Source organism: Oncorhynchus masou, chromosome 30, assembly GCF_036934945.1.
Source record: "Oncorhynchus masou masou isolate Uvic2021 chromosome 30, UVic_Omas_1.1, whole genome shotgun sequence".
Taxonomy (NCBI): domain Eukaryota; kingdom Metazoa; phylum Chordata; class Actinopteri; order Salmoniformes; family Salmonidae; genus Oncorhynchus; species Oncorhynchus masou.
In genome coordinates this window covers 2469906-2483040 of record NC_088241.1, presented here as the reverse complement: position 1 = coordinate 2483040, position 13135 = coordinate 2469906, and the positions used below count along the sequence as shown (strand labels likewise).

At 46.4% G+C, this 13135-nt stretch overlaps 1 protein-coding gene across 1 annotated transcript in view; it reads left to right on the top strand.

The window, feature by feature from the left end:
- The first annotated feature begins 108 nt into the window (after positions 1-108).
- The window catches only part of LOC135521784 (tripartite motif-containing protein 46-like), a 30321-nt gene continuing 17294 nt past the window's right edge, over positions 109-13135 (top strand). The window contains exons 1-5 of the mRNA XM_064947513.1: positions 109-365; positions 5758-6016; positions 9129-9279; positions 11153-11351; positions 12963-13109. Coding sequence (XP_064803585.1) covers positions 306-365; positions 5758-6016; positions 9129-9279; positions 11153-11351; positions 12963-13109 — 816 coding nt within the window. The 5' untranslated portion in view covers positions 109-305. The remainder of the gene's footprint in view (positions 366-5757; positions 6017-9128; positions 9280-11152; positions 11352-12962; positions 13110-13135) is intronic.

The following is a 13135-nucleotide window of genomic DNA, read 5'->3' as shown; positions in this document are numbered from 1 at the left end:
CCTGTTTCACTCAGCAGAAATCGCCACGCATGCTCTATCCCCCACTATTGAACATCACCTTATCAGCGCGAGCCCAGTGGAAAGGGACCGAAGTCAACGCTGCGCACTCCAGACCATATACATCCGGTCAGACTAATATGCGATAGCCTATATCTAGGCTACATATGGTTCATTGACCAAGCTATTAACATTTTCCTTATTCACCCTAGGACAACATATTTGAGTATATTACTAGGCCTAGGCTACGATTGTGAATTTGACAGACCAGGCTACATTCGCATCAACACCGCGTTTTATCCTAAAGGATGGCTGAAGCAGAACTCCAGGCGTTTACGTCTATGATGGACGCACTCGTTCAAATCAGCGTAAGTGTGGTGATGATTAATTAGACCTATTTGTTGACCATAAATGTGATGTGGAGACTGGAGCCTATTTTGTTATTCTGTAGGCCACCAGACCAAGGCTATAGCAAACAGATGTGGTTTGGTTACCTGTATATCAATTGGCCGTCTCCTCATATATATATGTGTGTTATTAATATTGCATAATGTTTTTAGTTAAACTGTGTTTTCAGCACGCCACGTAGGCCAACCTACATAAGATATAGAGGCCTTCACATCCGTTTTGGCATCAACATTGCATCATCCTTCATACATAATTCTTAGGCTATATTTTTCTTCAATGTGAAATGGTCTGCTTTTGTTATTCGATTGACTAAAATTGAACCAGACATTCATTAATAAGTCTGAGCTATAAATTAGAAATGGGTAGCATTTGGCTCCAACACTTTGGCTTGACGCCAGCGGCTGGTCACTATCGGCTGGTTATTGACACACCTAGCTATGAGGTAAAAGGAGGATTAAATGGATAGGATTCAAAAATAGATATACTGGCTATCTGTCTAATGCGTACCCCAGCATGCACAGACAAAAACAAGGGGTCCGATGATACGATTTGCTATCTCGCAACACGGTGAGCAGGGAACGGATGATGTTTGTCGCCATAGAAACGGGATTCAGGGAGCGCCAGCACGCGGCGGCGGTCTTGGCTCTCGTGCAACATAGGTGCAGAACCCCCCCTGAGCGCAGAAAGGACCCGCTGACACCGACTATTCTGGCCGAGCCAGGGAAAGAAAAAACATTGATAGAGAGAGAGAGGTGTAGTCATTCTTATTGAAGCCTAATCGATGTGAATGCTATTTTCCCGGTAGCCAGTCGCCTTGGGCCATCATTAATCCCATTGATATTTCTATATAGCCGGCCTAGGGAAGGTGAAGTCGGCTAGGACTTGCCCGGTAATATAGCCTATTTTGTGCATTGAAATCCATTTGAATGTAATTCATTGTTCCCGTAAAATGAATCTCTTCTCACCATCATGGTGGCTTGTATTAACTGAACCGAGGAGGGTTAGAATCAAGCAACTAGTCCTACAACAGCGCTATAGATAGAGGGATCTATTAGTCCTCTATACGGGGTTTACATCATGCTGTTGGCCAGACAGAGCCTGAATGAAGTGATGACACTCATATTTAAGGAGACTGGCTGTAGGGCCTTAGACAGCCCTGGCCTGGGTATTTATACACACACACACACGCCTGCTTTCTCCTTTCATGTGTCCAACATAAATTCTAAACCAAGAATGGTTCAATAATGTAAGATGCTGTTTCTATCTCCCTCTCTCTCATTCAATTAAATTCAATTCAAGGGGCTTTATTGGCATGGGAAACGTGTTAACATTGCCAAAGCAAGTAAGGTATATAATATATATAAAGTGAAATAAACAATAACAATTAACAGTAGACATCACACATACAGAAGTTTCAAAACAATAAAGACATTACAAAAGTCGTATTATATATATATATATATATATATATATATATATATATATATATATATATATACAGTGTTTTTACAATGTGCAAATGGTAAAGGACACAATATAAAATAAATTAGCATAGATATGGGTTGTATTTACAATGGTGCGTGTTCTTCACTGGTTGCCCTTTTCTCGTGGCAACAGGTCACAAATCTTGCTGCTCTGATGGCAAACTGTGGAATTTCACCCAGTAGATATGGGAGTTTTTAAAAATTGGATTTGTTTTCGAATTCTTTGTGGATCTGTGTAATCTGAGGGAAATATGTCTCTCTAATATGGTCATACATTGGGCAGGAGGTTAGGAAGTGCAGCTCAGTTTCCACCTCATTTTGTGGGCAGTGAGCACATAGCCTGTCTTCTCTTGAGAGCCATGTCTGCCTACGGCGGCCTTTCTCAATAGCAAGGCTATGCTCGCTGAGTCTGTACATAGTCAAAGCTTTCCTTAATTTTAAGTCAGTCACAGTGGTCAGGTATTCTGCCGCTGTGTACTCTCTGTGTAGGGCCAAATAGCATTCTAGTTTGCTCTGTTTTTTTGTTAATTCTTTCCAATGTGTCAAGTAATTATCTTTTTGTTTTCTCATGATATGGTTGGGTCTAATTGTGCTGCTGTCATGGGGCTCTGTAGGGTGTGTTTGTGAACAGAGCCCCAGGACCAGCTTGCTTAGGGGACTCTTCTCCAGGTTCATCTCTCTGTAGGTGATGGCTTTGTTGTGGAAGGTTTGGGAATCGCTTCCTTTTAGGTGGTTATAGAATTTAACAGCTCTTTTCTGGATTTTGATAATTAGTGGGTATCGGCCTAATTCTGCTCTGCATGCATTATTTGGTGTTCTATGTTGTACACGGAGGATATTTTTGCAGAATTCTGCGTGCAGAGTCTCAATTTGGTGTTTGTCCCATTTTGTGAAGTCTTGGTTGGTGAGCGGACCCCAGACCTCACAACCATAAAGGGCAATGGGCTCTATGACTGATTCAAGTATTTTTAGCCAAATCCTAATTGGTATGTTGAAATTTGTGTTCCTTTTGATGGCATAGAATGCCCTTCTTGCCTTGTCTCTCAGATCGTTCACAGCTTTGTGGAAGTTACCTGTGGCGCTGATGTTTAGGCCAAGGTATGTATAGTTTTTTTGTGTGCTCTAGGGCAACAGTGTCTAGATGGAATTTGTATTTGTGGTCCTGGTGACTGGACCTTTTTGGAACACCATTATTTTGGTCTTACTGAGATTTACTGTCAGGGCCCAGGTCTGACAGAATCTGTGCATAAGATCTAGGTGCTGCTGTAGGCCCTCCTTGGTTGGTGACAGAAGCACCAGATCATCATCAAACAGCAGACATTTGACTTCAGATTCTAGTAGGGTGAGGCCGGGTGCTGCAGACTTTTCTAGTGCCCGCGCCAGTTCGTTGATATATATGTTGAAGAGGGTGGGGCTTAAGCTGCATCCCTGTCTAACCCCACGACCCTGTGTGAAGAAATGTGTGTGTTTTTTGCCAATTTTAACCGCACACTTGTTGTTTGTGTACATGGATTTTATGATGTCGTATGTTTTACCCCCAACACCACTTTCCATCAGTTTGTATAGCAGACCCTCATGCCAAATTGAGTCGAAGGCTTTTTTGAAATCAACAAAGCATGAGAAGACTTTGCCTTTGTTTTGGTTTGTTTGGTTGTCAATTAGGGTGTGCAGGGTGAATACATGGTCTGTTGTACGGTAATTTGGTAAAAAGCCAATTTGACATTTGCTCAGTACATTGTTTTCATTGAGGAAGTGTACGAGTCTGCTGTTAATGATAATGCAGAGGATTTTCCCAAGGTTACTGTTGACGCATATTCCATGGTAGTTATTGGGGACAAATTTGTCTCCATTTTTGTGGATTGGGGTGATCAGTCCTTGGTTCCAAATATTGGGGAAGATGCCAGAGCTAAGGATGATGTTAAAGAGTTTTAGTATAGCCAATTGGAATTTGTTGTCTGTATATTTGATCATTTCATTGAGGATACCATCAACACCACAGGCCTTTTTGGGTTGGAGGGTTTTTATTTTGTCCTGTAACTCATTCAATGTTATTGGAGAATCCAGTGGGTTCTGGTAGTCTTTAATAGTTGATTCTAAGATCTGTATTTGATCATGTATATATTTTTGCTCTTTATTCTTTGTTATAGAGCCAAAAAGATTGTAGAAGTGGTTTACCCATACATCTCCATTTTGGATAGATAATTCTTCATGTTGTTGTTTGTTTAGTGTTTTCCAATTTTCCCAGAAGTGGTTAGAGTCTATGCATTCTTCAATTACATTGAGCTGATTTCTGACATGCTGTTCCTTCTTTTTCCGTAGTGTATTTCTGTATTGTTTTAGTGATTCACCATATTGAAGGCGTAGACTCAGGTTTTCCGGGTCTCTATGTTTTTGGTTGGACAGGTTTCTCAATTTCTTTCTTAGAATTTTGCATTCTTCATCAAACCATTTGTCATTGTTGTTAATTTTCTTCGGTTTTCTATTTGAGATTTTTAGATTTGATCTCTCTCCTCTATTTAGAGCAGTTAAGTTATTCCTCTGCCTCATTCTCACTCCTGTTTTCACTTCCCCCTCTTTCCCCTCACACCCTCTGCACCCTCCTTATCCCCCTCCCTGCTCCTCTAACTCCTCTCCACGTCTCTCTACTATCTCCAACCCCTTATCCCCCTCCCTGCTCCTCTAACTCCTCTCCCCGTCTCTCTACTATCTACAACCCCTTATCCCCCCTCCCTGCTCCTCTAACTCCTCTCCCCGTCTCTCTACTATCTCCAACCCCTTATCCCCCTTCCTGCTCCTCTAACTCCTCTCCCCGTCTCTCTACTATCTCCAACCCCTTATCCCCCCTCCCTGCTCCTCTAACTCCTCTCCCCGTCTCTCTACTATCTCCAACCCCTTATCCCCCCTCCCTGCTCCTCTAACTCCTCTCCCTGTCTCTCTACTATCTCCAACCCCTTATCCCCCTCCCTGCTCCTCTAACTCCTCTCCCTGTCTCTCTACTATCTCCAACCCCTTATCCCCCTCCCTGCTCCTCTAACTCCTCTCCCCATCTCTCCACTATCTCCAACCCCTTATCCCCCCCTCCCTGCTTCTCTAACTACTCTCCTCATCGCTCTACTATCTCCAACCCCTTATTCCCCCTCCCTGCTCCTCTAACTCCTCTCCCCGTCTCTCTACTATCTCCAAACCCCTTATCCCCCCTTCCTGCTCCTCTAACTCCTCTCCCTGTCTCTCTTCTATCTCCAACCCCTTATCCCCCCTCCCTGCTCCTCTAACTCTTCTCCCCGTCTCTCTACTATCTCCAAACCCCTTATCCCCCCTTCCTGCTCCTCTAACTCCTCTCCCTGTCTCTCTTCTATCTCCAACCCCTTATCCCCCCTCCCTGCTCCTCTAACTCCTCTCCCCGTCTCTCTACTATCTCCAACCCCTTAACCCCCCTTCCTGCTCCTCTAACTCCTCTCCCTGTCTCTCTTCTATCTCCAACCCCTTATCCCCCCTCCCGATCCTCTAACTCCTCTCCGTGTCTCTCTTCTATCTCCAACCCCTTATCCCCCCTCCCTGATCCTCTAACTCCTCTCCCCGCGTCTCTACTATCTCCAACCCCTTATCCCCCCTCCCTGATCCTCTAACTCCTCTCCCTGTCTCTCTTCTATCTCCAACCCCTTATCCCCCCTCCCTGCTCCTCTAACTCCTCTCCCTGTCTCTCTTCTATCTCCAACCCCTTATCCCCCCTCCCTGCTCCTCTAACTCCTCTCCCTGTCTCTACTATCTCCAACCCCTTATCCCCCCTCCCTGATCCTCTAACTCCTCTCCCCGTGTCTCTACTATCTCCAACCCCTTATCCCCCCTCCCTCCCTCTCTCGTCCTCCAGTCTAACATGAAGAGTATGGAGCGGGAGCTGCATTGCCCGGTGTGTACTGAGATGGTGAAGCAGCCCATCATCCTGCCATGCCAGCACAGTGTGTGTCTGCTGTGTGCTGCTGAGGTGTTAATCCAGAGAGGATATCCTGCCCCAGACCTCCCCCCAGAGCCCAACTCCCCGGCCGCCTCCCCCAACACACGCTCCCCGCGCGGGGCACGCAGGCCCCCGCCCAAGACCACCGACCGCCTGGACCGCGTCCTCAGACCAGGTGGGTTAATGTGTGTGTGAATGCTGATGTCGATCTCACTTGTGTGCCAGTGCCTACTTTTTTTGTCCATTAAAATAACATCAAATTGATCAGAAATACAGTGTAGACATTGTTAATGTTACATTGTTAATTTTAAAAGGCTAATTGATCATTACAAAACCCTTTTGCCACTATGTTATTACAGCTGAAAACTGTTGTGCTGATTAAAGATACAATAAAATTGGCCTTCTTTAGACTAGTTGAGTATCTGGAGCGTCAGCATTTGTGGGTTTGATTACAGGCTCATGATGGCCAGAAACAAAGCCCCTTTCTTCAGAAACTCCTCAGTCTATTCTTGTTCTGAGAAATGAAGGCTATTCCATGCGAGAAATTGCCAAGACACTGAAGATCTGGTACAACGCTGTGTACAACTCCCTTCACAGAACAGCGCAAACTGTCTCAAACCAGAATAGCAAGAGGAGTGGGAGGCCCCGGTGCACAACTGAGCAAGAGGACAAGTACATTAGAATGTCTAGTTTGAGAAACAGACGCCTCACAAATCCTCAACTGGCAGCTTTATTAAATAGTACCCGCAAAACATCAGTCTCAACTTCAACAGTGAAGAGGCGACTCCGGGATGCTGGCCTTCTAGGCAGAGTTGCAAAGAAAAGGCCATATCTCAGACTGGCCAATAAAAAGAAAAGATTAAGATGGGCAAAAGAACACAGACACTGGACAGAGGAACTCTGCCTAGAAGGCCAGCATCCCGGAGTCGCCTCCTCACTGTTGACGTTGAGACTGGTGTTTAGCGGGTATATTTAATGAAGCTGCCAGTGTCTATACTTTTGACTGGTGCTGTATAGCAAACAGTTCAGCCAGGTTTCAGAACATCTGCCATGTGAGCGTATTTATTGTCTAAACGTTGATGATGTAACAATAGGAGAGCTCCTCCTCCAGTTCCCTATGAAATGACCCGCTGTAAACAAACAAAACAGAACTGCCAATTTAAAATAGGTTTTTATTGATTACCATTCTGCGTAATGTGCATCCAAGTCTGTACAGTGTTGGTGTGTCTTCGTTGGCTTGGAAATCTATCTGAAATAAACAACACCATTTGGAAGTGTCAATTTTCACTTAGTAATAGCTACAGTTGAAGTCGGAAGTTTATATTCACCTTAGCCAAATAAGTTTGAACTCAGTTTTTCACAATTCCTGACATTTAATCCCCGTAAAAATTCCCTGTCTTAGGTCAGTTAGGATCACCACTATATTTTAAGAATGTGAAATGTCAAAATAATAGTGGAGAGAATGATTTATTTCAGCTTTTATTTCATCACATTTCCAGTGGGTCAGAAGTTTCAATACACTCAATTAGTATTTGGTAGCATTGCCTTTAAATTGTTTAACTTGGGTCAAACGTTTCGGGTAGCCTTCCAAAAGCTTATGTAAGTTGGATGAATTTTGTCCCATTCCTCCTGACAGAGCTGGTGTAACCGAGTCAGGTTTGTAGGCCTCCTTACTCACACATACCTTCTCAGTTCTGCCCACATTTTCTATGGGTTTGAGGTCAGGGCTTTGTGATGGCAACTCCAATACCTTGACTTTGTTGTCCTTAAGCCGTTTTGCCACAACTTTGGAAGTATGCTTGGGGTTATTGCTGTTGTTCTGAGATTGATTTGCACTTTCCGCACCAAAGTACGTTCATCTCTAGGAGACAGAACGCATCTCCTTCCTGAGCAGTATGACAGCTGCGTGGTCCCATGGTGTTTATACTTGCGTACTATTGTTTGTACAGATGAACGTGGTACCTTCAGGTGTTTGAAAATTGCTCCTAAGGATGAACCAGACTTGTGGAGGTCTACAATTTTTTGTTTTCTGAGGTCTTTGCTGATTTATTTTGATTTCCCCATGATGTCAAGCAAATAGGCACAGAGTTTGGAGGTAGGCCTTGAAATATATCCACAGGTACACCTCCAATTGACTCAAATGATGTCAATTAGCCTATCAGAAGCTTCTAAAGCCATGACATCATTTTCTGGAATTTTCCGAGCTGTTTAAAGGTACAGTCAACTTAGTGAATGTAAACTACTGACCCACTGGAATTGTGATACAGTGAATTATAAGTGAAATAATCTGTCTGTAAACAATTGTTGGAAAAATGACTTGTCATGCACAACGTAGATGTCCTAACCGACTTGCCAAAACTACAGTTTGTTAACAAGAAATTTGTGGAGTGGTTGAAAAACTAGTTTTAATGACTCCAACCTAAATGTATGTAAACTTCAGATTTCAACTGTATGTAGGAGAAAGAGTCGCTCTCGGAATGTTCAACTGCAATGGTGCAACTCTCTATATACACAGAGTATACTAAACATTAGGAACCCCCTTTTGCCCTCAGAACAGCCTCAATTCAAGGTGTCGAAAGCATTTCACTTGGATGCTGGCTCATGTTGACTCCAATGCTTTCCACGTGTGTGTCATGTTGGCTGGATGTCCTTTGGGTGATGGACTGTTCTTGATACACACAGGAAACTGTTGAGCGTAAAAACCCAGCAACATTGCAGTTCTTGACACAAACTGGTGTGCCTGACACCTACTACCAGACCCTGTTCAAATGCACTAAATTCCATTGTCTTGTTCATGCACCCTCTGGATGGCACACATACACAATCCATGTCTCAGTTGTCTCAAGGATTACAATCATTATTTAACCTGTCTCCTCCCCTTCGACTACAATAAGGGATCATAGCTTTCACCTGGTCACTCTATGTCAGGGAATGAGCAGGTGTTGTTAATGTTTTGTACGTGCAGTTTATATGACTGGTTCATTCATCATAACACTTCAAAGACGCTCAGAGAGAGATGTTGGGGTGCAGTAGTGTGTGTGTGTGTGTGTGTGTGTGTGTGTGTGTGTGTGTGTGTGTGTGTTTGAACTAGCACGTGTTCTAGGTGTGAAGCAGCAGTTCCTGTCTGTGTCAGCATGTAGTGTGCAGTGCAGTCAGGGGATAGAACAGTATGGCTCTTGTTTTATCAAACTGTGATGGAACTATCACACTCATACTGATTACTTTCTATCTCACACTGTCTCCTCTCTCCCTCTCCAACCTTACCCCCTCCTCCCCCCACCTCTCAGGTTTTGGGACGTACCCCGGGCGTCGTCGTAAGGACATGTCTCCTGCCCCCATGCTGTTCCCCTGTCCGTCCTGTCACAAGGAGGTGGAGCTGGGAGAGAGAGGACTGACCAATTGCCTCAGGAATCTCACCTTGGAACGCATTGTAGAGAGGTACAAACACAGACAGACAGACAGACAGACAGACAGACAGACAGACAGACAGACAGACACGTAGAGAGAGTTGCTTACTTACAGAGGAATGTAGGTTCTGAACCAATCCTGCAGGAAATAAAGATAAGCACAGAAAGAAGGAAAAGTCAATAGTGCTTTATAAATGAGACAGAAAACCATTGATTTTGGTACGGGGAGAACCCCCCCCTCTCCTGAAGCAGGGCCTAACCAGCTGAGTGTGTGGGAACTGGGAAGCTGAGGTGACTTCATCATTCGCACGAACGGTAAACATATAGACATTGTGATTCTCATAAATGGCCTCCTTTCCTTGTTTCCTTTCCTTCATTAGTAGTGATCTGAAAGAGAGGAAGAGAGGAGGCCTTTGTAGACTACTGAGATTCACATAGAAAAGGGAAGAGAGATTTGGGAGAGGTATAGGGAGAGAGGGAGAAATAGTTGGGATAAGAGGGAGAGAGGGAGAGAGGGGGAGAAGGAGAGAGAGAGAGAGAGAGAGAGAGAGAGGTATAATATCCATTATTTGAGATGCAGCAGCAGCAGTTTCAGAGGAGTTTGCTGCAGCTGTTCTCTCTCCCCTGGAGGCTGGGTTGTCTCTGTCAGTAAAGACTGGGCATGTTGAGAGTCCATAGCTCACTGGAAGTAGAAACAGCACAGTCTGCAGGAACACAGAAAACAGCTGAAGGATCCAGGTCAGGAAGTTGGATAACATTTAAAAAAGCATACATCTGAAGGCAGAGCAGAACAGGACAGAACAGAACAGACAGTACAGTAGCACATTTAGCTCATACCCCCTCTCCTTCTCACCTCTCACACCCCCTCTCCTTCTCATCTCTCACACCCCCACACTCCTTCTCACACCCCCTCTCTTTCTCACCTCTCATACCCCCTCTCCTTCTCACCGCTCACACCCCCTCTCCTTCTCATCTCTCACACCCCCACACTCCTTCTCACACCCCCTCTCTTTCTCACCTCTCATACCCCCTCTGCTTCTCACCTCTCATACCCCCTCTCCTTCTCACCTCTCATACCCCCCTCTCTTTCTCACCTCTCATACCCCCTCTGCTTCTCACCTCTCATACCCCCTCTCCTTCTCACCTCTCATACCCCCTCTCTTTCTCACCTCTCATACCCCCTCTCCTTCTCACCTCTCATACCCCCTCTCCTTCTCACCTCTCATACCCCCTCTCTTTCTCACCTCTCATACCCCCTCTCCTTCTCACCTCTCATACCCCCTCTCCTTCTCACCTCTCATACCCCCTCTCCTTCTCACCTCTCATACCCCCCTCTTTATCACCTCTCATACCCCCTCTCTTTCTCACCTCTCATACCCCCTCTGCTTCTCACCTCTCATACCCCCTCTGCTTCTCACCTCTCATACCCCCTCTCCTTCTCACCTCTCATACCCCCTCTCCTTCTCACACCCCCTCTCCTTCTCACCTCTCATACCCCCTCTCCTTCTCACTTCTCATACCCCCTCTCCTTCTCACACCCCCTCTCCTTCTCACCTCTCATACCCCCTCTCCTTCTCACACCCCCTCTCCTTCTCACTTCTCATACCCCCTCTCCTTCTCACCTCTCATACCCCCTTCCTAACCTTTACCTAACCCATGTCCAGTCTCGCCCTCGCTCGCTCTCTCTCTCTTTCACTCTCTCTTTCGCTCTCTCTCTCTCTCTCTCTCTCTCTCTCTCTCTCTCTCTCTCTCTCTCTCTCTCTCTCTCTCTCTCTCTCTCTCTCTCTACAGTGATCTTGGCCAGTGACATTATGGTTTAATGTTGCTCTGTGTTCTCACTCTCCTCTTTTTGTATCAACCTCCACCCTCTCCACTGTTTCTCCCCCTCCCCTGTCTGGCTCCAGGTACAGACACACAGTGAGCCTGGGCAGCGTGGCTATAATGTGTGGCTTCTGTAAGGCTCCTCAGTCCTTGGAGGCCACTAAGGGCTGTGCTGACTGCAGGTCCAACTTCTGCAACGAGTGTTTCAAGCTCTACCACCCCTGGGGTACGCTCCGTTCCCAGCACGAACACATACTGCCCACCAACAACTTCAGACCCAAGGTATGTGTGTGTGTGTGTTTACATAGTATTTGGGGGGTGTATGTAAGGGTTAATTAACTATGTTTCATGAAATTGCTGTTTTTGTCCTGCATTTCCCTCTTCTCTGTATCTATCCATATCTCTATAATTTCTTTACCTGTTTCATCTGCAGTACCTCTCTCTCTCTCTCTTCACCTGTTTCCTCTACAGTACCTCTTTCTCTTCACCTGTTTCCCCTACAGTCCCTCTCACTCTGCCCTTCACCTGTTTCCTCTATAGTCCCTCTCTCTCTCCTTCACCTGTTTCCTCTACAGTCCCTCACTCACTCTCCTTCACCTGTTTCCTCTACAGTACCTCTCTCTCCTTCACGTGTTTCCTCTACAGTACCTCTCTCTGTTCTTCACCTGTTTCCTCTAATGTACCTTTCTCTGTCTTTCACCTGTTTCCTCTACAGTACCTCTCTCTGTCCTTCACCTGTTTCCTCTACAGTACCTCTCTCTCCTTCACCTGTTTCCTCTACAGTACCTCTCTCTGTCCTTCACCTGTTTCCTCTAATGTACCTTTCTCTGTCTTTCACCTGTTTCCTCTACAGTACCTCTCTCTGTCCTTCACCTGTTTCCTCTACAGTACCTCTCTCTGTCCTTCACCTGTTTCCCCTACACTACCTCTCTCTTTCGCCTTCACCTGCTGCCCCTACACTACTTCTCTCTTTCTCCTTCACCTGTTTCCTCTACTGTACCTCTCTCCTTCATGTGTTTCCTATATATTACCTCTCTGTGAGTTTGGCTGGTGACCTCCTTTTCCTCCTTCTCCTGTTATATCTTCTTCCTCCTCTCCTCCCTGCCCACCCCTGTATCTACACCTCTACTGTACCTGTCTTCCTCCTCTCCTCCCTGCCCACCCCTGTATCTACACCTCTACTGTACCTGTCTTCCTCCTCTCCTCCCTGCCCACCCCTGTATCTACACCTCTACTGTACCTGTCTTCCTCCTCTCCTCCCTGCCCACCCCTGTATCTACACCTCTACTGTACCTGTCTTCCTCCTCTCCTCCCTGCCCACCCCTGTATCTACACCTCTACTGTACCTGTCTTCCTCCTCTCCTCCCTGCCCACCCCTGTATCTACACCTCTACTGTACCTGTCTTCCTCCTCTCCTCCCTGCCCACCCCTGTATCTACACCTCTACTGTACCTGTCTTCCTCCTCTCCTCCCTGCCCACCCCTGTATCTACACCTCTACTGTACCTGTCTTCCTCCTCTCCTCCCTGCCCACCCCTGTATCTACACCTCTACTGTACCTGTCTTCCTCCTCCCCTCTCCTCTCCTCTCCTGCCTCTCCCCCTCCTCCCCTCTCCCCTCCTCCCCTCTCCTCTTCCTCTCCCCCCTCTCCTCTCCCCTCCTCTCCCCCTCCTTCCTTCATCTCCGCTCCTGCGCTCTCCTTTCCCCTCCTCTCCCCCTCAACCCTCTCCCCCTCCTCCCCTCTCCTCTCCCCTCTTGCCCTCTCCCCCCCTCTCCTCCTCCTTCTCTCCTCTTGCCCTCTCTCCTCTCCTCATCTCCCCCTCCTCCCCTCTCCTCTCTCCTCCTGCCCTCTCCTCTCTCCTCCTTCTCTCCTCTCCCCCTTCTCCCCTATTAGGTCCTAACGTGTCTGGAGCATGAGCAGGAGAGGTTGTTGTGGTACTGTCGCTCCTGCCAGAGGCTGCTGTGTCCTGTCTGTAAGCTCCACAGAGTCCACCACGGCCACAAGGTGGCGCCCATCGCACAGGCCTGCCAGGCACTAAAGGTATCTATCTATCTATCTATCTATCT